This window comes from Gossypium hirsutum, chromosome A03 (assembly GCF_007990345.1).
Source record: "Gossypium hirsutum isolate 1008001.06 chromosome A03, Gossypium_hirsutum_v2.1, whole genome shotgun sequence".
NCBI lineage: Eukaryota > Viridiplantae > Streptophyta > Magnoliopsida > Malvales > Malvaceae > Gossypium > Gossypium hirsutum.
Genome location: NC_053426.1, coordinates 20,701,364 through 20,729,026, shown reverse-complemented (window position 1 = coordinate 20,729,026; position 27,663 = coordinate 20,701,364). Strand labels below are relative to the sequence as shown.

The 27,663-nt window shown below is 33.7% G+C and overlaps 1 protein-coding gene across 1 annotated transcript; it reads right to left on the bottom strand.

Annotated features, from left to right (window-relative positions):
* Positions 1–1,593: 1,593 nt before the first annotated feature.
* Positions 1,594–27,663, bottom strand: LOC121217858 (probable serine/threonine-protein kinase DDB_G0278509). Its single transcript, XM_041094355.1, has 4 exons — positions 27,466–27,663; positions 27,125–27,378; positions 26,818–27,038; positions 1,594–1,850 (listed from the first exon to the last, which is right to left on the bottom strand). Exons 1-4 carry the CDS (start codon positions 27,661–27,663, stop codon positions 1,594–1,596), a joined length of 930 nt encoding a protein of 309 aa, XP_040950289.1.

Genomic DNA, 27,663 nt, shown 5'->3' with positions numbered 1-27,663 from the left:
ACGTTGCAATCATAATTCCATGAAACCCTTTTGCTATCCTTATAGGAAAAAGCCATGGGTTTCTAAATTATAACTCTTGGTGCAGCTTGTGTTCCAGCTTCATTATTTCTTGGCTGGGAAATAATCACCACCGGATGATTAACCTAGATACCTTCTCCGTTGATTCTTCCTCTAAGGCACAAATGTCGTCTCCTTCTGAGCCTTTGACATCTTCAAAGAATTCTAACTCTTTGTTATCCATTAGACTTTGTACCAAAGTTCTGAATTCAGTACACTCTTGGATCTCATAACCTTCTTCAACATGGAACTCACAGTAGCTCATCATCCCTTTATATATCTCCTCCAAATCTTAAGCGACTAATCCCATGTTTATCATTTCTTACCAAACCCATTTTAATGAGGATCTTACTTCCGCAACATCAGTTTTGGTTTTCTTTCCCCCACTCTCAATTATCGTGTTTACCCCTTGGTCTGAATGACTGGGTAATGGATTTCCTGCCACATTAGGTCCCGATGGATCATCGAACCTTACAATCCCCATCTTGATGAACCTTTCAATTAACTTTTTAAATACTGTGCAGTTCTCAATTGAGTGTCCCGTTATTCTTGCATGGTACTCGCATTGAGCATTCGCATCATACCATTTTGGGAACAAAGGTTGCACGGGTTTTAAGTAAAATGGGGATACCACATGCGCATCGAATAAATTCTTATATAACTCCTTATATGTCATCGGGATAGCTATGAACTAGGGTTTTCTATGTTTGGCCTTAAGTTAGATTCTTGCCTTGAAGGGCCTTGATGACTTGTTGTTATGGTCCTTGGTTGGCCCACAATGATCGGTTTTGAGTAGCTCTTATTATACACACTTGTGGTATTCACTTTATTTTCTTTCTTTCTTGAGGTAGGCCTTTTAGCGCTTTCCCTCGCGTCTATTTTCCCACTCCTTACTACATTTTCAACCATTTTTCTGAACATTACTATATCTGAGAAGCTCTTAGTGGCACTTCCCAATATATGGTTAATGAATTGGGATTTTAGAGTGTTTATGAAAAACATTGTTGTCTCCTTCTCCAAAAGAGGTGGTTGGACTTGCGTTGCCACCTCTCTCCATCTTGGGATTTTAGAGTGTTTATGAAAAGCATTGTTGCCTCCTTCTCCAGAAGAAGTGGTTGGACTTGCGTTGCCACCTCTCTCCATCTCTAAGCATATTGCCTAAAGTTTTCACTTTACTTCTTCTCCATGTTTTGTAATGTAATTCTATCGAGTGTCATATAGGTCACATGGCTTTATTGTTTCATGAAAAACCTGTGCTAGGTCTTTTTATGAGTTGACTTTGGCACGGCTTAATTGGTTGTACCACTTGGCTGCCGACCCAATCAAACTATCCTATAAGCAGTGAATTAATAATTGATCATTATTGACGTATCTCGTCATTCTTTAGCAGAATATTGTGATATGGGCTTCAGGACAACTAGTCCCGTTATATTTTTCAAATTCTAGAGTTTTGAATTTTGGTGGGAGCACTAGATCAATGACTAAGCTCAACTCCTTAGCATCAACCCCGGAAAGGTAATCAACATTCTCCATAGCTCAGAATTTCTCTTCCAACCACTTGCACCGATCTTCTAGTAGTTTTGGAAATTCTACCTTTACCCTATCCATTTCGGCCATGTCATCCAAATCAAGAACAACTGGGTTGGTTAGATTATCCTCGGGATTGGAACCTGAACTTGTTGGGTAATTCACCAGTGCTGAAGTGCCGGCTTGATATTGTTGAGGTCTTATGGTAATGGGTACCCTTCGTGGATATGTATCTAGTTGAGTTTGGACATTTAATGGGGTAAAGCCTGGGGGTATATAGGGTCTTCATTATCATTCCCAGAGTTATTTATAGTACTTTTCCCTTTTTCAGTCCCTTCGGCCAACAATTGGGTCAACTGGCTTATCATGCTTCGTTGGGACTCTTGTATTTGATCCCTCATTTCTTGCTATACCTTAGCTAATTTTTCTTGCAGCTGCACTTGCATCTGATCTTTCATGTCTTTCTGAATTTGTTCCAATCTCTCTAACCTTTGATACATGTCTCTGGTTTTACCGCGGGTACCGTAACGATATTCGGTTGGCAAATTCTTGTTGGTTTCCAGGGTAATTGTCAGAACTTTGCTTAATTAGGGTCTTTTATGAAATTTAATGCATATGATGAAATGTAATGCTGATGAATGAAATGAATGCAAAAAAGAGGCATCGATTCTGATTCAATTCTATTAGAATAACTTTTAGAAAACGATTGTCTCTACATAAAATAGATACATGTTATATTTATGGCCTTGCCCTAATATTCAAAGCCTTGACCTTCCTAAGAAGTCAAGATAATTCTTGACCCCGATCTGATTCTGATTCATATTTTAAGCTCAGTATGTTGGCTTGAACCACTAGGGTTTGCAAATGGTCAGCTACTTCCTGTAATTAAGCCACAGCTTCGCCCATGATGTGATCTCTATCCCTGATCTGACCTTGAAAGCATTGGAGTTGTTCTTTCCAGTGTTCATTATTTGTTTCAAGAAGCTCAACTCGAAGTTCACAATTTTGCAATGTGGTCTTGAGCTCTTCTATCTTTTTCTTCAGCTCTTCTATCTTATTTAGGCTAGCTTTCAACTCAATTACAGAGTTGCGACTACGATATTGATGTAGTGACCTTTCTAACTCTGTTACCCGGGCTTTTAATCTAACATTTTCATTTTAGCTTTCTAACAAATCCCTTTCTAGAGCATCTTCTCGAACTCGAGCATCTTGGAATTTCTTTTCCTACTAATCAGTTCTAATCTTTTCTTTTTTGACCTCTTGCTGCCATTGCTCTGATGTTTTACCCAATCCAGCAGTCTTTATCTACAAGCATAGCTTCTTATAATCTATTTTTAGATTGTTCAAATCTTTCTCAACCTTGTTCATTCCTTTTCTCATTTTATTGGCTTCTAGCTTCTGGATGTCGATATCTAATCCTAGACGCATTGTTTCTTCTTCCAACTATTCTATCTTTTTCCCCAACTCCAAACTCCTCTCTTCTTCCAACTATTCTATCTTTTTCCCCAACTCCAAACTCCTCTTTTCAAAGTCTTGCTTTATAATTTCCAACTCAGATGGGATCACTTGTAAGTGCTCTTCTATCAGTCGGGTGTTTACTTGACTTGATACAGGGATATTGTCATTGACTCTTTTACCCACCACTAACCATACTTGGGGGTCGTCATGGGATTTGTAGTAAATCTGTTCATTCTGTGGGTTTGGTTCCAAGTGTTCGATACTTCACGAACCTTCTTCTTGTAATTATCACCTTTATACGCAAACTCATACTAAGCCAACCCTTGCATTGTCGGTATAAACTGCCTTGACTTATACTGCCACAATACAAGTAAAGAGGTATATCCAATAGCTCCTCATATCCCAAGTAAAGGGGCCCAGTCGAATTCTCCACTTCAGTATAAAATCTCATCAGGGATCATCCAAGGGACCCTCCATTCGACGTCTTGATCTTGGAGACTCTAGAGAATTGCCATCCACTTTTCTTAAAAAATGTTGTCTCGTCTTGGCATAGCCACGAATTCTTTCAACGGAGAGTAGTTCTCAGAGAATACTCAATAAGAGACATTTTCTACCTTTTAAAAGTGGCTGTGAAACCAAGCTAGCAAGAGTTGTGCACATCGGATAAATCTTCCTTCACCCACTCTCTGGTATGCATTCAAAGATCTAAAAGTTTCAGCCAAAATTGCCAGGATGGGTGTGACCCTTTTGTCAAGCTGGTCGAATAGATCTAAAACTGCATCATCTATGTGCCTTAACGCTTTGGGGAAAATAACCAACCTATAAATACTCAAAGCGAATACATCGACCCTTTTCTTCGTATTCGAATGTGCCAAGATCAAATCCCGCAAACTTTTCCAAGAGATGAATTTACTATCTTCTTTTTGTTTAATCCAGACTGTGACATATTGCTCACTCATCCGTGTTATACTCATTAGCTTCTTCAAGAAAGTCGAGACATTAGTGGCTTTAGGATAAGCTTTGTCGGCTTGGATCCTCGGGCAACGTTGTAGAGTTGTGTACTCTTCTACGGTGGGCACCAGGTCTATTTTCCCAAAAGTAAAGGAGCTATAGGCAGGATTCTACTACCGGGTCAAAGCTCAAAATAAGTGCTTATCTACTTTGACATCGAGTAAATAAGGCAAATCACCATAGTTACAGTAAAATAACTACTTGGTTCATCATCCTATTGGTCCCGTACCTTTTTCAACTCTTGGAGATTATTCTGAGTCACACTGGTGTGAGTGAAATCCAATAATTCTGACATATATCCCTCCATCAGGCTGTCACCCTTCTCTTGCTGTGTCTTCTCGGACCATATCCAGATGGCTGCATTGTCTTCCACTTTATCAAGAAATCCTTTTTCCATGACAAGCTCTCTATTTAGCAACTGAACGTGAATCAACGCCCTTTTCTATGATGAAAATACGATGCAATCACAACCAAAACAAAACGAAAGAAGTCAGCATATTTCATATAAAGCAAGAAATAATAAATAAAGCACCTATTCGGGTGACCACTAGAGGTTCGGTATGGTTCTATCTAGGGTAGGTTCTTAGAGCTCATTATATGCGGTTTGTGTAACACCCCTAACCCGTATCTGTCGTCGAAACAGGGTTTTAGAGTATTACTAGAACATTCAGAACATTTTATAAATAATTTACGTAGATTACAATTCATTTACCGAGATCATTCAAAACGTCCCTTAATTAGACCCTCGAGGTCCAATACGAGCATTAAAATCAAGTCGGGACTTAATCAGAAACTCATAAATTTTTTCGCAACATTTCAAAAATTTTCCAAGGTGCAGGGCTCACACGCCCGTATAGTCTAGGGACACGCCAATGAGGTCGGGTCGTGTACTACACACACCCATGTCTTTAACCCATGTAACTCTCTAACTTATAAGGCATGAAGAAATTGAAGTCACACGGCCAAGTCACACACCAATGTGCTAGCCCGTGTGGTGAATTTTATTTTCAAAATTTAGGTGCAGTTTTCACACGACCATGTAACACGCCAGTGTTAAGGCCGTGTCGCCCAATTCTGAGCATTCTATTTCTCATTTTTAAGATACAGAGGACACAGGCCGAACCACATGCCCATAGGATGAGCCGTGTGTCACATACGGCCAAGACACACGCCCGTGTGTCTACCCGTGTGGACAAAATAAAGTCATTTCCTAGCCTCATTTGTCACCCAAAACTTACCATTTTCTTGCACCAAAACTCACAAGTATATATCCACCAATCCAACATCATATTCACATAAAATTTACCATCAATCATGTAGTGTTAGCTCATGCATCAAAGGATATAAACTTACTCTTATCATAAACTTATATGCTAACATAATTCCAACAACTAACACATAATAAGCACTTATGTGATTACCAAAATATTACTTCAAAAATAGCCAAACTTAAACCATCACTAGCCACTCCAATGACTAGATTATAAAACAACAATTACAAGACATCATTGATCAAATAAGCTTATACATGTCATTATACCAAAATGAGATTTTTATTTATACCAAAATGAGATAGTGGATAGTGTGATGATTGCTCCGACAGACTTCTAACCTTCGCGAGCTTTGAGCACTATAAAATAGGGAAAATTAAATGGAGTAAGCATTTTATGCTTATTAAGTTCGTATAATGGAAAATAAACTTACCAATCATATTTATCAATACAAGCATACATAGCCATATTTTCCATAATTTTGGATGATTTTACCTAAACACAAACACTTAATCAAACAAGTTAATCACATAACCTCATATAAATATCAAGTAAACATAGATGAGCTCATCAAATTACAAGTTTCCATTAATTTCACCTTTCAATACTTCAAGAGTCTTTTCCGTCGAACTATTGAAATTTCGATGGATGTTCGTTTAGTATACTCATGTACAAAAGTACCCATTAGGGTGAATAATAAAAAGGCACAATCTTGAGCCACACATTTTACAACAGGATTATTAGTCTAGGCTAAATCCTATCCGTAGCATATGCTCTAGAGAGCTTAAATTGGATTACCCGTCCGAGCTAAATCCAATCTCTATCAAAAGCTCAAGAGGGCTTACATTAGAATTACCCGTTCGGGCTAAATTCTATCTGCAACATAAGCAGTATTATTCTTATTCAAGAAATCACCTTAATCCATCGAAATTCAACATTCAACCGGAACATGACAATGTGTCCATATTTCACAACTTAGGACTATTTCATTATGTATATAAATCTCACACATATCAACACAATCATACAATTCAATTCAAGCATATTAACATACATATTTAAGTTACACGAACTTACCTTGAAAATTGTTCGTATTTGAATTTCAACTAATCCGAAACCTTGCTTTCCTTGATCTAGTTCCATGGTTGGTCTTTCCGGATCTATATGGGTAAATTTAAATATTAATCTATCACATTTCATATACATTTGCATCCTATGATATCCTAGGCAAAATTACCATTTTGCCCCTATCTTTTTTAAAAATTCTGATTTTATCCCTAGGTTCGAAAAATGAAATTCATGAAATTTAACCCTCTTTCCAAGCAGAGCCAAAATTTATAGACTACATCTACAGCACATAAATTTCACAAATTTCAGAATTTTCCATGGGTTTTACCACTTTTTCATTTTAGTCCTTAAATCAAGTTTTCATCAAAAATTGCTTTGTAAAAGTTGTTTATCTATGAATAAATTTTCATTTTCTACCATAAATTTCTAATTTCCAGCATATTTATCCATGACCCAAATTTCATGCCTTGATAACTTTTCAAATAAATCCCCTAAATAGAAAGATTAGATTATCCCGATTCCAAAAAATATAGAAATTACTAAAAACAAGACTTGATTTCATACCTTATTAAGCTTGAAAAATTTTCTTCCTCTCTCCTAAGGCTTCCATAGAAAAATTGGGGAAGATGATATGAAAATAGATGATTTTTTTCTTTTTAATTAATTATCATTTATTAATTTTAACGATTTCCAATTTAGTCCCTACCCTTTTCTAATTTTTCCATGGATGAGTCATTAAAATATCTACTAACTACTCTTCAATGGTCTAATTACCATATAAGGACCTTAAGTTTTGAATTCCATAGCTATTTGATACATATAGCTACTAGAACCCTACTTTTGTATTTTATGCAATTTAGTCCTTTCCCTAATTAAACTCACAATTGGTAAAATTTTTGTATCAAAATTTTCATGTTATCTTCCTATCATGTTACCAACCTAAAAATAAAATAAAATAAAATAAAATTTTATTTTTTTGGCTCGAATTTGTGGTCTTGAATCCACTATTTTGATGTCACCGAAAATGGGCTATTACAGTTTGGTTCTAAAGTAAGTCTACCTGACCCAGAAGATTCTTCAATCCTCACCCATTATAGGCTTATACGAACCGAGTTTAGTTTAGGGGAATACATTTCCCTATGGCTATACAGAGATGAAGATCTCACGAAGACATAGATACAGATGTATCCTGAAAGCGATCCACTATTCTATACGGAGGTGAAGACCTCACGAAGGAATAGTTTCTTACTCCCACTTAAGAAGGGAAAAATTGAATGATCATGCAATGCAATATACGGAAAACACACAAAAAGAAACTTTCGAACCAAATAAAACAGATATTCTAGAACGCGACAACTCGAGATATCAAGGCATGAAGGATGAAATGTAATAAAGGGATCATAAATTTAAACTAAATTATCAATTTTCGACAAAAAGACCAAAAAGTAAACAACTCGTGGCTTGACTCTCTTATTTTTGGTTTCCCTGGTGGAGTTGCCAAGCTGTCGAGACCTTTTGTTTTGAAATCGTCTTTTATTTGGAAAAAAAATGAAAATGGAGTCATCGTAAATCTTTTTTATTAGGTGTGATCGGATCACCTAGAAATATGATCATTTTAATAAAAGTTTAGATTTACTAAAGCTATGATTTTTGGTCTACAAAATCCAGGAAATGGGTTCGGGAGTCGGTTATGCATGAGGAAGGATTAGCACCCTCTTAATGCCAAAAATTGGTACCTAGTTGATTAATTGATGTCTTATCGTCAGGAATTAAAAATTTGAAGAGAATTTAAAACATGCTCCCTTTTTGATACATTACTTAACTAAATTAATTTTTACAAAAAAGGGTTTATTTCAAGTTAATCGAGAAGAAAGGATCATGTCCCGTAAGTTAGGACACAATGCCTTATATCCTCGAGAACAAGAACGAACGCCATTTGATCATCACTTAAATCTCGTTTATTTTTATTCATTTTAGAGTAAATGTTAGGCTATCTCAGTTTTAGAAAGAAGCCATATTCCGTAAGTTAAGAGCACAACTTTTCTAATTCCAAAATAATGAACATTACCTCGATTTTTAAAAATTCTTTTTTGTGCCTTGTGCAAAGACGAATTTGATACTTAAAATAATGTATATTTAGCTTATGCAAGCATACTATAGAAACGGGTAAATGTATTTGAACACAGTTCGTGACATGATCGTAGCCATAATAAAATTAAATGGAAGTATAAAAAAATAAAATGATGGTATACGAAAAATAAAAGTGTCGTGATAGTAAATGACAATGCAACATCAATTTGTAGTAATAATGGCATGATAATAATATGTATAACAAAATATGAAAGTATAATGATAATGATAATAATAATAATAATAATAATAATAATAATAATAACAATAACAACAACAACAATAACATGAACAATACATGTGCAAGTAAAAAAACGTAAATAATCTAATTTTTGAACGTATAAAAAAGTAATAAATAAATAATAACAATAATAAAGGCAAAAGAGAAAAAAGATAAAGAAAAAATAAAATAAAATTAAAACGCACAATAAATACAAAAACAAATCAATTTTAAATATAAATAGAAGAAATAATAAGTAAATAAATAAATAAATAAAATAAAAAATAATACATAAAAAATTAGACAAGGTCGAAATTAAATAAATAAGGATTAAATCAACATTGAAATGAAATTAAGAGTCTAAAATATAATAAAATAAGTGCATAAATATAAGAAGGACTAAATCGAAACTTAAGTTGAATTTTAGGGGGAAATCGGGATAAAAATAAAAATAAGGGACTAAATTGTAACACGTGAAAAAAGAAAGGGGCCAAATGGGAAAATATTCCCTGTCCCAAAACTCGTTGTTCCTTAAGGGACCAAATTAAAATAAAATCAAAATCATAGGGTAGAAATTTAAAAACAAAAAAAGACTATATTGAAAAATAATTAAAAAGCGGAAGGACTAAAGGCGTAATTAGACCCCCTTTAAAAACTACGCGAATCCTACTAGGTCAAGTCAGGTCTGATCGATCGGGTTAGGTCTGATCGGTTTTGGCCTAAAACGACGTCGTTTTGGGGTTTGAGGAAACAGGCCAAATTGACGCCATTTCCTACCCCTATTTAAGTTAAAAAAATTAAAAATTCATTTTTAAACTGTTTAAAAAAAATTGAAACCCTTTTATTTTTTCTCTAAAATCGCCTTAGGGTCCGGCCATCGACACTGTCATGGACCACCACGGTGGCCACCGATCACCGGTGTCGACTCCGTCATTCCCGGTGGCCGAAAAACCCTAAAAACCCCTTTTTAGTCCCTCTCATTGAATAAAACGTGGATCCGGGGTTGTAACATGCAAAAGAGTCGCCGTTTGACCAAAAACCCGGAGGGACCATTCGTTTCTCGCTCTCTTTGACACGGTTTCAGGTGAATCCTTTAGGATTCAACCGCCTTAAATGTTAGCGAGGGTCACCGACTACGGCAGTAGAAGGTAGAACGGCAGGTGCGTTTCTTTTTTATTTTATTATATATATGTAATAATAGACTCGAAAAGAGAAAAATAAAAATATCACCTTTTGAAGTTTTTTTTATTTTTATATTTCGATTGTTTTTCTTTTTTTTGTGTGTGTGTATATTTTTCAGTAAAAAAATTACAATCTGGTTATGGCTTTTATAGCCATATGTTTCATTATTCGTTACATTTTTTTATTTTTTTCTCTAGTGTTCCTTGCGTGTTCTTTGTCTTTTTTGCAGGTGGTGGTTGACGACGATGGCAGAGTAGTTGGTGGTGGCAGGCTAGGGTGCGCCGCTAGGTTTTTTTTTTCTGAAAATAGTTTAGGCTGTTAGGCTTGTAGCTTTGGGTTAGGGTTTTTTGTTTTGGGCTATTTGGGTAGTGTATTGAGCCTGACCAGTAATTGGACTTTGGGACTGTTAATTTTGATTTTTGTTTTTATTTTTGGTTGCTGTTAGGGCCCGGACAAAATTGGGCTTTTACATGTGTCACACACCAAAACTCTTTTTCTCTTCAATATTTTTACAAAACTCCTGATAGTTTAATCCATTGAAAAAAAGAAGTGAAGCATTTTTTGGGTGGTCTCGCAAGATCCAAGATTTGGTAAGTTTAATTCCAACCCAAATTTCTAATTTCATTATTGCTTTTTTTTTATTGTGTATATGGATGTACTGCTTTTAAAGTTGATTTCAATGAAATAATTGTATAATTGTGCTTGTGGGTTTTTCTTATTTTTAGTTTATGAAAGTTTTTTTGGGTTTAATATCTTTGCTTTCTGATGATAATTATTTAATAAATAAGGATTTCTACTATGACAATGATTTTTTTATGGTGATTTCATGTAAACTTCGTGAGGTGTAATTTATAAATCCTAATTTTTCAAAGACCAACATCAAGAAGTTTAAAGCATATACTTTTTTTTTACTAAAAATCATATTTTCATTTTCGTTTGGCAAATTTTGCATTCATGAAGCTTCTTTCTCTTTTTTTTTTGTAGCCAAAGATGGCACATTATTCTGCACAATATGTTTTTTTTTGGTTAAAGTATTCTGTAATTCAATAATTTCAAAGAGAGTAGATATTTTGTTTATATTTTGTTTATTTGTTTATGATGTGTTTGTTTTTTTTTAAATTTCTTGTATATTAGTTTAATATCATGGTTAATAGTTTCTGATTGTGGTAAGGTTGCAAAAAAAATCTACTACCTTTTGCATTTGCATTCACAAACATCAATTTGCATAGTCATGAAAATAAACAATTTAATAACAGTGGTGTAAAGTTGCACATCTTTTATCTTCTTGATTGAATGATGTCTTTTCTCATACGCTTAAAAGGGAAAAGACCTTTATATTCTGGCAAATTTTAATTTTAAACAAGAACAAATCTACATGGCATATGTAACACCCCTTATCCGAGATCGTCGCCGGAGTCGAGCACGAGGCGTTACCAGACTTATCTTACTTGTTCGGGGCATAATTTTTTTTAAATTTATTCGCTCACATTCATCCAATAAATCCCAAAAAGGGGCCTTCAAGGCCCTAAAACATGCAATTGAAACAGTTCGGGACTAAACCGGGAACATTAAAAATTTTTCCAATTACTTACACAAATCAAAACAATTTATTTCACTATTCATAATAAAACTGTCCATCTGCATAACAGTCACTAAATTAATTATAACTCGAGTTACGAAACTCAAAATTTAAATATGTAAAATTTCCCTCAAACTAGACTCATATATCTTCTTCCCATATTTTTTTCAAAATTTTTGGTTTGGCCAATTAGTACAGTTTATTCATTAAATTTTCCCTTGTTTTGTAGTTTAGTGGACCTGACCTCTCTTCACTAAAAATTGATTATCTCATTATAAAAAATTTGAATAATGTTTTTGTTTGTTTCTAATGAAAATAGACTCACTAATAAATCTATACATATAAACTATGACTTATAGTTATATTTTTTAAAATTTCTAGTGATTTTCCAAAGTTGGAACAGAGGATCATGAAGTCACTCTAAACCAGTCTTACAAAAATTTAAATATCTCAGAATATAGACTTCCTTTGCTTGCTCTATTTCTTTCCTATGAAAATAGGCTCAATAAGATTTAATTCTATATCTAATTAACCATTTAATTTCATTTCTAAAATTTTTAGTGATTTTTCAAATCCACATCACTACTGCTGTTTCCTAACTGTTCCATGGCCAACTCTTACTCCTTCATAATTTCTTTGCATCAAACCTCATTTAGGCATACATAATACCAAAAGATGTTCTTATTTAGCTATATCATAAGCTAATCATTACTAAGTATTCACATGCCATTATTTAATCATATCATAAAGACATACATACAAAATAGCCAAGTCCTTATACATGCCAAGACTTAAAGTATTTCTAGTCACAAAATACCGAGATAGCTCGTTGATAGTGTAAGGCGATCTTCGACGTCCTTACAATTTTTCGAGTTGGCTTTGTGATACTATAAAAAAGAGAGAAAAGAAAGGGAGTAAGCATAAAGCTTAGTAAGTTTGCATGTAAATAAATAACAATATTCTAAATGAATTATCAAGATAACCTGAACCTTTCGAACATGGACTTATCTTACCTTCCCTTTGGTACACTCTTTAAATTTTCCGTTAAACCACTTGGAACACTAAGGATACAGGGGTACCTTTCCTTTTTAAACTTACCATTGCCATGTCTTGACATGGTCTTACGTGGTATCCTTGCCTTTTGAACTCACCATTGCCATGCCTTGGCATGGTCTTACATGGGATCTTTGCCTTACAGTAGTTTATCAATGCCATGTCTTGAATGGTCTTACATGATTTCCTTGCATTGTAGAACTTACCAATGTCATGCCATGACATCTGTATCCTACACATTCCTAAGGTTCAACTGAGACTTTTAAGTATCACTTCTCTGTCAATTCTTGCTTGAATCATCAAGGAATAAATTTACAAAATAAATATATAGATGCTGAAAAATAACATCATTAATTATAAATAATAAAATATTGTATTTATTTACCGCAAACTTACCTCGATACAAAATACGATCAAATATTTTGATTTAGTCCTCAACTTTTTTCTTTCCTCGGTCTAACCCTGAATTTTTTTCTTCTTGATCTATAATAGCAAATTTAGCTTATTTAATATTCACATTTATCAAAACAGTCCTTAACTCTAACTTTGGTAAAATTACAATTTTGCCCTTAAACTTTTGTATATTTACACTTTTAACCCAAGGCTCGGAAATGAAACTTTATCCCTAATTCTTATGTTTTATGACATGCTGATCATTTATTACCTACGGTAACATCAAATTCCCACTCTAACATGTACTTATGACCATTAGGTATTTTTACCGATTATGTCGTTTTACTCGTTTCCGCTTAAAATAGCTTAGCTCAAGTCGTTTACCTTAATTTCAAGCTTCATATTCTACCATAAAACATCAAAATAAACACATTTCACCTATGGGTATTTTTCCAAATATGAACCCTAGGTTAAATTATTGCTAGAATAAGATAAATCAAGTTACCGGGACTTCAAAAACGTAAAGAACATTAAAAACGGGGCTTGGAATCACTTACTATGAAGCTTGGAAGCTTGACAAAACCCTAGCTATGAAGAACCCTTGAAGTTCCGGCCTAATGAAGAAGATGGGCACATTTTGCCATCTTTTTCCCTTTTTTAATCTTTTAATTACCAAATGACTAAAATACTCTTCATTAAAATTTTAGTTATTTTTATCTATGTATGCCCATTTTTTGTCCATGAAAACCTAATGGTCTAATTACCATTTAAGGACCTCTACTTCAATTATACTCTTCAATTTAATCCTTTAGCATCTAAAACTCATATTCATCAACTTTTTCAATTAAGCCCTAGTAGGTAAATTAAGCATGCTATCTACAAAATTTTCCATCGATACTCTAACGCATCATCTAATCACTCGGTAAATTATAAAAATTAATCGGAATAAAATTTTCTATCTCAGATTCATGGTTTTGCAACCACTGTTCCGTTTAGGCTTTGGGATGTTTCATTTCTCCCCCTCTTTAAGGATTTTCGTCCTCGAAAATCTTACTTGTGAAAAGATTGGGGTACTGTTTTCACATAACCTCTTCAGGCTCCCATGTAGCCTCGTCTACCCCATGCCTATTCCATTATACTTTCACAAGTGCAATACTTTTGTTCCTTAATTTCTTGACCTCTCGAGCTAAAATCTTTATCGGTTCTTCACCATAAGTCATATCTTGCTGAATCTCAACCTCTATCTGTGAAATCACATGTGAAGGATCAGAATGGTTACGACGTAACATGGACACATGGAACACATCATGAATCTTCTCTAACTCTGGCGACAAAGCTAATCGATATGCTAATGGTCCAACTCTTTCAGTCACTTCAGACGTTCCAATAAAACGTAGACTTAGTTTGCCTTTCTTGCCAAATCTAAAGACGTTCTTCCACGAGGATACTTTCAAGAACACTTTGTCACCAACTTGATACTCAATCTCTTTTCTTTTCAAGTCTGCATAAGACTTCTGTCTATTTGAAGCTACTTTTAAGCAATCTCTGATAACTTTCACAAATTTCTTTAAGAAACATTGGCTTAGCTTTTAATTCGGCTAAGATAGAACCATCACCCGATAAGGTTAAACTAGTGTTCAAAGCTCTTAATGCAAATAAAGATTTTCTACTCAAAGCATCAGCAACTACGTTTGCCTTACCCGAGTGATAATCGATCACTAGTTCATAATCTTTAATCAACTCTAGTCATCTTCTTTGCCTCAAGTTCAAATCTTTCTGAGTCACCAAGTATTTCAAACTTTTATGATCAGTAAATATTCGACACTTCTCACCATACAAATGATGTCTCCAAATTTTCAATGCAAATACAATGGCAGCTAGTTCTAAATCATGTATCGGTTAATTTTTCTCATGTGACTTTAGCTGTTTAGAGGCATAAGAAATTACATTTCCTTCCTGCATAAGTACACAGCTTAATCCATTCAAGACACATCACTGTAAATCACAAACTCTTTACCTGGTTCTGGTTGTACTAAGACAGGAGCTTTAGTCAAAAATGCCTTTAACTTACCAAAACTCTGCTGACACTTTTCAGTCCATTTAAACTTGACATCTGTCTGTAGCAATCTTGTCAATGGAGTAGCTATCATGGACCCTCTACAAATCGTCTATAATAACCGGTGAGACCAAGAAAACTTCTGACCTCTTATACATTCTTGAGAGGCTTCTAATCAATAATGGCTGAAATCTTGCTCGGATTAACTCTAATACCTTCACCTGAGACTATATGTCCAAGAAAACCAACTTTCCGTAACCAAAACTCACTTTTGCTAAACTTGGCATAAAGTTGATTATCTCTTAAAGTCTGTAAAACTGTTCTCAAATGCTCTGAATGCTCAGTCTTATCATGAGAATAAATCAAGATATCATCAATGAACACAACTACAAATTTATCCAAGTAAAGTCTGAAAATTCGATTCATTAAGTCCATGAAAATGGCAGGAGCATTAGTTAAGCCAAATGGCATCACAAGGAACTCATAATAGCCTTATCTAGTTCGGAAAGCAGTCTTCAGAACATCTGACTCTTTAACTCACAACTAATAATATCCGGATCTCAAATCTATCTTAGAGAACACAGTAGCTCCCTTCAATTGATCAAAAAAATCATCAATTCTAGGTAGTGGATACTTGTTCTTAATATTCATCTTGTTAAGCTACTGATAACTTATGCACAATATTATCAAACCATCTTTCTTTTTCACAAAGAGCACTAGTACACCCCATAGTGAACAACTAGGTCTTGCAAAGCCTTTCTCTATTAGTTCCTGCAATAGAACTTTCAATTCTCTCAATTCCATTGGAGCCATTCTATAAGGAGCAATAGAAATGGGTGTTGTACCTGGAACCAATTTAATACCAAACTCAACTTTTCTAATAGGAGGCAAACCTGGTAGTTCTTTCGAAAACACATCAGGAAACTCACATACCACGGGCACTGATTCAATTTTCAACTTTGGATCTTTAGTATTCAACACAAAAGCAAGATAAGCTTCATATCCTTTTCTCAAGCATTTTTTAGCAGACATAACAGAAATCATGGCAATTGAACTATCTGACTCATCTAAATTAACCCGAAGAATTTCACCATTTTCGCATTTCAACTTAATGAATTTCTTTCCACAATTCACTATCACGTCATGCGCAGTCAACCAATTCATACCAAGAATCACATCAAACTCATCAAATGGCAATAGCATGAGATCGGCCGAAAAACAGTAACCTCTAATCATCAAAGGGCAATTTTTACTTACTTTGTCTACTAATACATACTGACCAAATAGATTCGATACTTTAATCACAAATCTCGTAGACTCTATGGACATATTCATACTAGGCATCAATTTCATGCAACATAGGAATAGGTCAAACTCGGATCAATCAAAGCAATAATATTAACATCATGAAGAGAAAATGTACCCGTAATTACATCAGGGGAGGATGCCTCTTCACGAGCACGGATAGCATAGGTCCTTGCAGGGGCTCTAACATCTGGTTTCGCTGCTGAATCTTTAGATGCACCTCTACCTACCCCTATTCCCGAACTTCTCTGAGGTCTTCCTCTAACGGGGGCATTGCTTGATCTTCCACTCGGTATTACCTCTCTTTTAACCAACTCAGGACACTCCCGAATGAAATGATCCGATGCACCACATCGGAAACAACTAGTCTCAGTTGTTCGACATTGACCTGGATGACGTCGACGACATTAAGGACACTCGGGTCTATCAGGCTGAATACTGCCAACACTCACAATTGAAGTGGTCTGAGCTTTCTGACCCATAAATCTTCTACCTTTGTTTCGGCTAGAATACCCTGCTGAAAAATTAGATCTCGTAGAAAACTCTCTAGGCCTCTTGGATGTAGACTGAAACGACTTGCTCATCTGTCTTTTCTTCTTGTCTTGCATATGAATTTTAGCTTTACCCTTTCCTTTCAGCAACTCCTCTGCCTTACAAGCTCTTTCAACTAAAATAACAAACTCTTTTATTTTTAAATCACCGACTGACAGTCAAATATCATCATTGAGCCCATCTTCAAATCTCCTGCACATAATAGCTTCAATAGACACACACTCTCGAGCATAATTACCGAGTCTGAAAAATTCACATTCATATTCAGTCACTATCATCTTACCCTGCTTTAGTTCAAGGAATTCTTTTCTTTTCTGGTCAATGAACATCTGACTAATGTATTTCTTACGGAACTCCTCCTGAAAGAAATTACAAGTAACCCTCTCTTTACGTACTACTAACACAATTGTCTTCCACTAATGGTAGGCCGAGTCTCGTAAAAGTGATACAACACACTTCATGGACTCTTCAGGTGTGCAGAATAACTCATCAAAGACCCTGATAGTATTCTCGAGCCAAAATTCAACTTTCTCTGCATCGTCATCTTTAGTAGCCCGAAACTCTTCAGCCCCTTATTTTCTAATTTTATCAACTGGTGGCTTCTCTCTTCTGACTGTATTTATGACTGGGGAAGTTACATGGGTAGTCTAAGGATCATGAGGGGGTGGAGGTCTAACGGCCGGATTCGTATGAACGAACTCGGCAAACCATTCATTCATAGCTTGGAAGAAGGCTTCTCGAGCCCCTCCTCCCTGACTAACTGTAACGAGCCTTTCACTACTATCTGTTGGCACCGTCCCTTCTATGGGAGCGGGCGTGTTACTTTCTACATCATCTGCACCAACTCGTTCGAGATCCATAACTATAAAAGAAAAACATTTTAAAATTGTCAAGAGTCGTCACACTATCAAAATATAAGTATGGCATGTATAGCTAGACTCTTACTCATACTGAATATTCTGAGAATTGACTAAAATCTTGCTCTGATACTAATAAATGTAACATCCCTTACCCGAGACAGTCGCTGGAGTCGAGCACGAGGCGTTACCAGACTTATCTTACTTGTTCAGGGCATAATTTTTTTTTTAAATTTATTCGCCCGCATTCATCCAATAAATCTCTAAAAAAGGCCTTCAAAGCCCTAAAACGTGCAATTGAAACGGTTCAGGACCAAACCGGGAACATTAAAAATTTTCCAATTACTTACACAAATCAAAACAATTTATTTCACTATTCATAATAAAACTATCTATCTACATAACAATCACTAAATTAATTATAACACAAGTTAAGAAACTTGAAATTTAAATCCGTAAATTTTTTTTGAAACTAGACTCATATATATTCTTTCTATAATTTTTCCAGAATTTTTGGTTTTTCCAGTTAGTACAGTTTATTCATTAAATGTTCTCCTATTTCGCAGTTTAGCGGACCTAACCTCTCTTCACTAAAAATTTATTATCTCATTATACAGAATTCAGATAAATATGTTTATTTTTAATGAAAATAGACTCACTAAGGAATATAGACATATAAACTATGACTTATATTTATTTTTTTTACAATTTCTAGTGATTTTCCAAATTTGGAATAGGGGATCACGAAGTCACTCTGAACCAGTCTTACAAAAATTTAAATATCTCAGAATATAGACTTCCTTTGCTTGCTTTGTTTCTTTCTTATAAAAATAGACTCAATAAGATTTAATTATATATCTCATGCACCATTTAATAACATTTCTACAATTTTTAGTGATTTTTCAAAACCACATCACTACTGCTGTTTCCTAACTGTTCCATGGCCAACTCTTACTCCTCCATAATTTCTTTGCATTAAATCTCATTTAGGCATACATAATACCAAAACATGTTCTTATTTAGTTATATCATAAGCTAATCATTACCAAGCATTCACATGCCATTATTTAATCATATCATAAGGACATACACACAAAATAGCCAAGTCCCTATACATGCCATGACATAAAGTATTTCTAGTCACAAAATACCGAGATAGCTCGTTGATAGTGTGAGGCAATCTCCGATGTCCTTACAATTTTCCAAGTTGGCTTTGCGATACTATAAAAAAGAGAGAAAAGAAAGGGAGTAAGCATAAAGCTTAGTAAGTTTGCATGTAAATAAATAACAACATTCTAAATGAATTATCAAGATAACCTAAACCTTTCGAACATGGACTTATCTTACCTTCCCTTTGGTACACTCTTTAAATTTTCCGTTGAACCACTTGGAATTCTAAGGATACAGGGGTACCTTTCCTTTTTAAACTTACCATTGCCATGTCTTAACATGGTCTTACGTGGTATCCTTGCCTTATGAACTCACCATTGCCATGCCTTGGCATGGTCTTACATGGGATCTTTGCCTTATAGTAGTTTATCAATGCCATGTCTTGACATGGTCTTACATGATTTCCCTGCCTTGTAGAACTTACCAATGTCATGCCTTGGCATGGTCTTACTTGGTATCATTAAGCCCTAATGTCATGACATTTGTATCCTACACATTCCTAAGGTTCAACCGAGACTTTTAAGTATCATTTCTCCATTAATTCTTGCTTGAATCATCAAGGAATAAATTTACAAAATAAATATATAGATGCTGGAAAATAACATCTTTAATTATAAGTAATAAAACATTGCATTTATTTACTGCAAACTTACCTCGATACAAAATACGATCAAATATTTTGATTTAGTCCTCAACCTTTTTCTTTCCTCGGTCTAACCCCGAATTTCATTCTTCTTGATCTATAATAGTAAATTTAACTTATTTAATATTCACATTTATCAAAACAGTCCTTAACTTTAACTTTGGCAAAATAATAATTTTGCCCCTAAACTTTTGTATATTTACACTTTTAACCCAAGGCTCGGAAATGAAACTTTATCCCTAATTCTTATGTTTTATGACATGCTGATCATTTATTACCTACGGTAACATCAAATTCCCACTCTAACATGTACTTATGACCATTAGGTATTTTTACCGATTATGTCGTTTTACTTGTTTCCGCTTAAAATAGCTTAGCTCAAGTCGTTTAACTTAATTTCAAGCTTCATATTCTACCATAAAACATCAAAATAAACACATTTCACCTATGGGTATTTTTCCAAATATGAACCCTAGGTTAAATTATTGCTAGAATAAGATAAATCAAGTTACCAGGACTTCAAAAACGTAAAGAACATTAAAAACGGGGCTTGGAATCACTTACTATGAAGCTTGGAAGCTTGAAAAAACCCTAGCTATTAAGAACCCTTGAAGTTTCGGCCTAATGAAGAAGATGGGCACATTTTGCCATCTTTTTCCCTTTTTTAATCTTTTAATTACCAAATGATTAAAATACTCTTCATTAAAATTTTAGTTATTTTTATCTATGTATGCCCATTTTTGTCCATGAAAACCTAATGGTCTAATTACCATTTAAGGACCTCTACTTCAATTATACTCTTCAATTTAATCCTTTAGCATCTAAAACTCATATTCATCAACTTTTTCAATTAAGCCCTAGTAGGTAAATTAAGCATGCTATCTACAAAATTTTCCATCGATACTCTAACGCATGCATCTAATCACTCGGTAAATTATAAAAATTAATCAGAATAAAATTTTCTATCTCAGATTCATGGTTTTGCAACCACTGTTCCGTTTAGGCCCTATTTTGGGAGGTTACAGCATATGGTTATGGTCACTTTATCTTAATTTTGATCTCCCTTATCTTGGTGGAAGCTTTTTTTATTTTACCTTTTTGTTTCCTGTTTGTTTATGTTTACATGTTATGGTGGTTCATGGTTTTGAATTGCTCATTGTAATCTTTAGACTAACAACTTTAGAGATGTTTCGTTGTTTTCAAACAAAAACGAATGTTTTTGGTCATATCTACTAAGTGTTTTTAAGTGGCCTTACAGCGTCTAATACTTAATGCTTGTATTTAGCTCTTAGCCTCTTTGCAATCATAGGGAGAGATCATCTCTGTCATCTTTTCTAACATTGTAGTAAACCATAATATGTTTTGTCTTTCCTTTTTCACATATCAATCATTGGTGAAGTTCTGCACTTTATTTTATGTTTCTATTCCTTGTTGTATAACAACTTAATGGTCTCTTAAGGCATGTCTTTTTGTTGGTTATGAAGTACAAATGCATCAAGCATGTTAAAAATACTACAAATTTGAAATGTGTTGTTTCATTACATTTAGAATCTTGGTCTTACTAACCAAAAAGGAAACTACCTGTCACCATTATATTGTATATGTTTTATCATTTTGATTCTTGCTTGTTAGCCTTACATGGTGGACATACTAAGAAAGAAATCGAAGCCTAAAAAATTCAGGTTTCTACTATTGAGTGGTATTATGGTCTTGGCTCTAATTTGGTTTATATATATGCATCATATTCCTTGCGTAAAGTAGACCCTGCGTTTTTAATTTGCTAATACGATGAGATTGTTAAATTTGTTGTTTTTGCATGCTATCAGGAGATGTTCCTAGAGTTAATGGACAACTATCAATTTCACGTGTTTCTAGTGACAATATCCTTAAATCGCATCTACAATCAGATCCCCATATTCAATGGACCAACATAGATAACAAAACAGATATTTTAATTCTTCCAGGTGATGGTCTTTGGAAGGTAAAACACTTTACTTTGATGTCTCCTTATTGAGTTAGAAATAGTTTTATAGGATGTATTTTTCCTTTTACATATGCTTAATCCAGGTGATGAATAATCAAGAGGCCACTAATATTGCAAAAAATTTTAAAGACCCACAAAAGGCTTCAAAACAATTAATTGTGAAAGCAGTTAAAAGAGAGTAAAGATGACATATCTTGTGTTGTCTTTTTGGAATGTATTTTTTTGTGTAAGAAAAATCGTGTTTTTTCCTTAAAACTCCATCTAGGACAAAGAAAGAGCTGGAGATTAGTTAGGTATGGACTATATTTAGCTTGCTCCTCTTATTTATTTTCCTTATTGTATCCAATACATATTATCTTACATCCCTGTCCAACATATTTATATAACTAGCTGCAAATTGCTCGTGGCTGTAATTTTTAATCTTTTATGCATCTTTTCAATGTTGAATTGATTGTCCTCAATTAAAATTTATGTGAATCCCTTTTGCTCTTAGAACTTTTGAAGTGGATCACATGCATCTAATACTCCACAATTGGGATCCAAAACTATTTCCAAAGTTTAAATTCATCACTGAAGCTTCTAATGAGCAATTGTTCTTTTTTTATTCTTTAATAGTTTTCATAGTGGCGTGTCCATTTGAGTGTTTGGGGTTGAAGTAATGAATGGATTGGAGCAACAAAGATAAAGATAGAGTTTGATTTGGAAATCAGACTGAGAATAGAGTTTTTATTTTCTAATGGACCTTTTGTTTATTTGTTTGTGATCTATTATTTTGGAAAATTATTCATTTGTTAGAATAAATGAAAAGAAGCCAAATCTTAGGCCTTTAGGGGTTATATCATTCGGTATAATTTGTTTAACCATTTCCTTTAAAGTAATCATTAATGCAAAGTTGTCTCATTAACATCAACTTTTCCAATTCTATAGTGTAGACAAACAAACATTTTTTGTTTCCGATTCAAATAAGAGTGTATTATTTTAAAAGGTAGTAAATAAAAAAATTAAATATAATTTAATATAAAAATTAAAATCTTTTAATATAATTTAATATAAAAGTAATTATATTAAGAATGTTATTAAATTATATATTATTTTTTAAATTATATTAAAATATGATTAAATAATTTATTTTTATTTTTATTAAATTATATTTAATAATAATGTTATTAAAATTTAACAACAATAAGCATCTACCTATTAAGGGTACTATCAAGGATTTAAATTACAGTTGCGGCCACGTTTTCGATCGCATTGCATTTATCGCAGTTGCAGACATAATGGATGCTATTGTGATCACTGCGGGTATCGCGGTCATTAATTTTTTTTTTAAATTCACACACTAATAACTAATAACAAAGTAAAGAAATAGGAAATATTAAATATTTATCATATTTAATAAGTTTGAAAGTTTTTATAGATAAAATAATTGAAAATTCAGACCTGAGAGATATCTTCAATATTTATTCATAGCTTTGAAGATGATGAAGATATCAACGAGAATAGCGAAAAAATAATAGGAATAACGGCCTGTTATTGTCGCAATTGGTCGTTACTCGTTAAATTGTTGTCGCGATCCACCGGTATTGGTGTGACTCCGCTTCACACCGCTATTTTTAGCAGTAGCAGTTTCAAACGGTGCCGCTATCGCTATATAGTGGCCGCTATTTCACTACTCGACCGCTATTTACATCCCTGGGTAATATGACCATTTTAGTTTTTTTCTTATGCTATAAAAAATTTATTCCATTCAACCAAACACAAGAATACTATTTCAGTTTTATTCCATTATATTCAATCAAACAATTGAATTATTGATTACAACTCCATTCCATTACAACTTTATTCCGTTTCAGCCCTGTAATCAACCCTATCTGTAACACCCCTAACCCTATCCGTCATCAGAATGGGGTTACGAGGCATTACCGGACAATACACAAATTCTGAACATTCACATATACATATATGTTATATTCACATAACTAAAACATGAATCTGTTTAAAATGTTAAACACATAATTTAAAATCATAACACAAATATCAATGAAAAATTCAAAGTCATTTATAATATACTTTTTAATACATACAAAATTCATGTATTATTATCATTAAAGAAACCAAATACCTCAGAAAAATTTTAGCATTTAACATCTCATTTATATACATGTGCTTAATATCCAAGCATATCATACAACAAAATTAATTTAATAATAACATATGCGACATTGGCTTTTGAAAATATAATCAATTTACATTTGGATATTATACCATATTACCAAACCAAAATGAACCATTTTGAGTACAAATATCAACCATAATTACACTTATTTTGCATGCTTATTACTATGCCTATGTGTATTCGCATATCAAATCTTAAACAATCCATATTATACAACTTATTACTTACCCATATAAGAGTCATTATCAAACACTAAAAAATAGTCAAACATAATTGTCATTATCATCAAGTTATGTGTATTGCTCTATAGTAACATTAACATTTTTGACACAATTAACAAATCAAAGTACACGCAAATCGCATGCTAATTTTCATACCCAAAATACGTATATACAACCAATCAATTAGCCATATATTCGGTCATCAAATTTAACCTCAAAAGATCATACCATTATCACAACGAAATATCAACTAGGTATACCATTTCGTAGTTAATTAACATTATTAACTAAATACAATTTGCTTACTCAAATGACCGACTCATCATCCATAGATCATAGTCATATTTTTCTATCACAGATTGTACTAAATAGACAAATTACACAAGCAATAATATATTCATAACATAACTTATATAAACTTGTCACAATCGAAGCCACATCCTTCACTTCATTATCATTGCACAAACCAATTCATAACCATCCACAAATGCAAACTATGCCATAAAACAAACTTACCAAAATGAGCTAATTGTTAAACCGATTATACATTATAATTTCTACTTCTTATTGTCAAATCATGTAACTAAACATCACAAACATATTTACTAAGAACATACTTACCAAAATATGCTTATCTAATGTCAAATTTCTAAATCATCAATTAACCTAATAATCAAGCCATACCATTTAGCCAAATACCACACATATATGCACCATGAAATATACTTTATTAACAAGCCTATGTCAAGACCGAATGCATATAAGCATTAATATCAAGTTTAATCCATTTTCGCATGGCTAAATGTATACATATTCAAAATAACTAACACAAATACTAGCCTATACATGCCATAAGTTCGAGTTCAACTTATAAAGTACCGAAAATAGCCGATAGTGTGATAGACTTTGCTGACGATCCCTGAGCTCATAACTTGATTCCAAAATCTATAAAACATAGACAAACATACACACAGAGTAAGCTATCATAGCTTAGTAATTTATAAGCAAATAACAACTCAAAGACATTATCAACTCATTTTGACCACACCAAATTATACTATCATAATCACATTTAGTCTCAAGCTTACTATTTCATATATAACATATACTTTCATATATAAACTTTATCTTGGCCGGATGTACATATATATATTATCAAAGTATCATTCCATTTCAAAGCCATAATATCATTATATAACCGAATATATATAAACTTATATGTATATACTCATGAATCAAACTTTAATATCACATACTTATACATAGCATATGGCCGAATATACCGCACAAATGTACATAAATTTACATTAGTATCATGTATAATTTGCATTACATATCAAATCCCAAACTTACCTTATTTTCAAATAGGTAATCAAATAACTCATACCTGATCGTTTTAGTTCGTTTCACATTTGGTCACAACTTATCATTGCCCATTGAACCATTCGGAATTTAATAGGATACTTGGATCATCACATATATCGTACAATGAAAGTATCCCAGACGTGGTCTTACATGCTATCTCATATCGATGCCACTGTCCTAGACAGGGTCTTACACGAGTCAAATACGATGTCGATGTCCCAGACATGGTCTTACACGTAATCACATATCGATTCCAATGTCCCAGACGTGGTCTTACACAAGAACACATATCGAAAACCCTATGTCATGGCATATGTATCCTAGCTATTCCTAAGGTTCGTACGGGGCTTTCGGACGTCGTAACTCGGTCAAAACGAATTTGTAAACATAGCTCCCAAGCATATACACATTCGACTAAAAACAAATATACTTCACATAATTCATTTCAGCATATAAAGCTCGTATTTATTTAAAATTAACAACATTTATTTCCTTATAAACTTACCTCAGACAACGGTAATCAAAACGGGATGACTATTCGACAACTTTGGTTTTCCCCCGATCCAAATCCGATTTCTTTGGTTCTTGATCTATACATATTCAAATTAAAATCATTCAAACATATTTTCACTCAATTTAGTCCAAAAACACATAAATAGGCAAATTACCAATTTACCCCTAAATTTTACACTTTTTACAATTCAGTCCAAATTGCACAAAACACAAAACATGCAAAATTTGATTACACCATGCTTAGGCCGAGTCTTCCTTATGTTCATACAAGTACATACATTTCATTTATTTTATATTTTAGTCCCTTAAATTATCATTTTTTCAATTTAGTCCTAATTACTCAAAATCATAAAAAATTCCAATACAAAACATGTTAATCCAAAACATATCTTTCATATTTCATCAACTAACATCACAAAACTAAATTAGTCATCAATGACATAACTCAAAATATTCATCAAAACCAGAAATTCAAGCATGGGCTTTGTACATTACACTGCAACGATCTCAAAAACGTAAAAATTATCTAAAATTGAGCTAGTTACATACCTTGATTAAGCTTAACAATGGCCGAACCTTTGAAACCCTTATTTCTTTTTCTTTTCTTTAGTTTCGGTTATGCAAAATAATATGAACACTTATGTTTTTATTTTATGTTTTATTATAACATATATTATTCCATAAATTACCATATTAACCTTTAAACATAAATATAAAACCATTATAACATAAGGTCTCTACTGTCCGTAATATATAATTATGGTCTAATTTCAACATAAATACCTCATGCAATAAAGACACCATCAATTCGACCCTTTTAAAATTAACCATCAAATTTTCATTTTACGCGATTAAGTCTTTTTTAGTAGATCGACACTCAAAAGATAAAATTAAATCCCAAAAATTTCACAGATATAAATTCAAACATAATAAACATAGAAAATAATTTTAAAATATTTTTTGACTCGGATTCGTGGTCCCAAAACCACCGTTCTGAATAGGGTCTAAATTGGGTTGTTACACTACCATCCACTTCCTCCCACTCGAAATCTTCAATGGTCTCCCAAAGATCCTCCAACTGAAGTGAATACCAGAAAAGTGGAATACTAACGCTCATATCATCATCAGCACCAACATTATAATAATCGTTAACATGATCGTCAATACCATAATCATCCCTAGAATTAAAATCAATTGTGAGCATCCGGTTATCATTCTCATTCTCATCACCATCCTCTGAATCTGATCTAAACCCAACAATTCACATGCTATCCCCAAACCTGTCAATGCCACTAAAATTAGAAGTGGCCCCACTAGCACTCAACCCTGAAACCCTCCTTTCCACAAAGAAATGGTCGTCTCATATTCACTGCCACAAATATCAATCTCAACATCACTCGAATTAGTATCCATGGAATCAAAACCTAACGCCAACCCTAAATCCAACTCATGATTTCCCTCAATAACACTGAAATCAGATTCGCTCAAAACATCAGAAACCAATTCGGCGACATCATTATTGCTAGTATTATTACCATTTTCGTTATCAGAATTGGAATTGTTATTGGGGGCATTACTAGAACTAACCTGAGATTGTTCAACGCGTTGGTGGAAGAGATTGATGACGAAGTTGACTTAGTTCTCGTGGAGGTCAAAGAGATCGGAGCCGTTGACAATGACAGAATTGGGGAGCGAAGCGTCGTCGTCTGGGTGAGAGAGATTGGCATCGGGGGAAGAGAGGAAGTGGAAATCATAAGACCAATAAGGGAGGGAATCAAGGGTGAGGGTTTGTTTGTAGTGGTGGTGATGATGTTTTTCCTGAACGAGGTCGTCTTCTGGGTCGTGAAGGTGAAGGAAAGTCACCGACGCCAT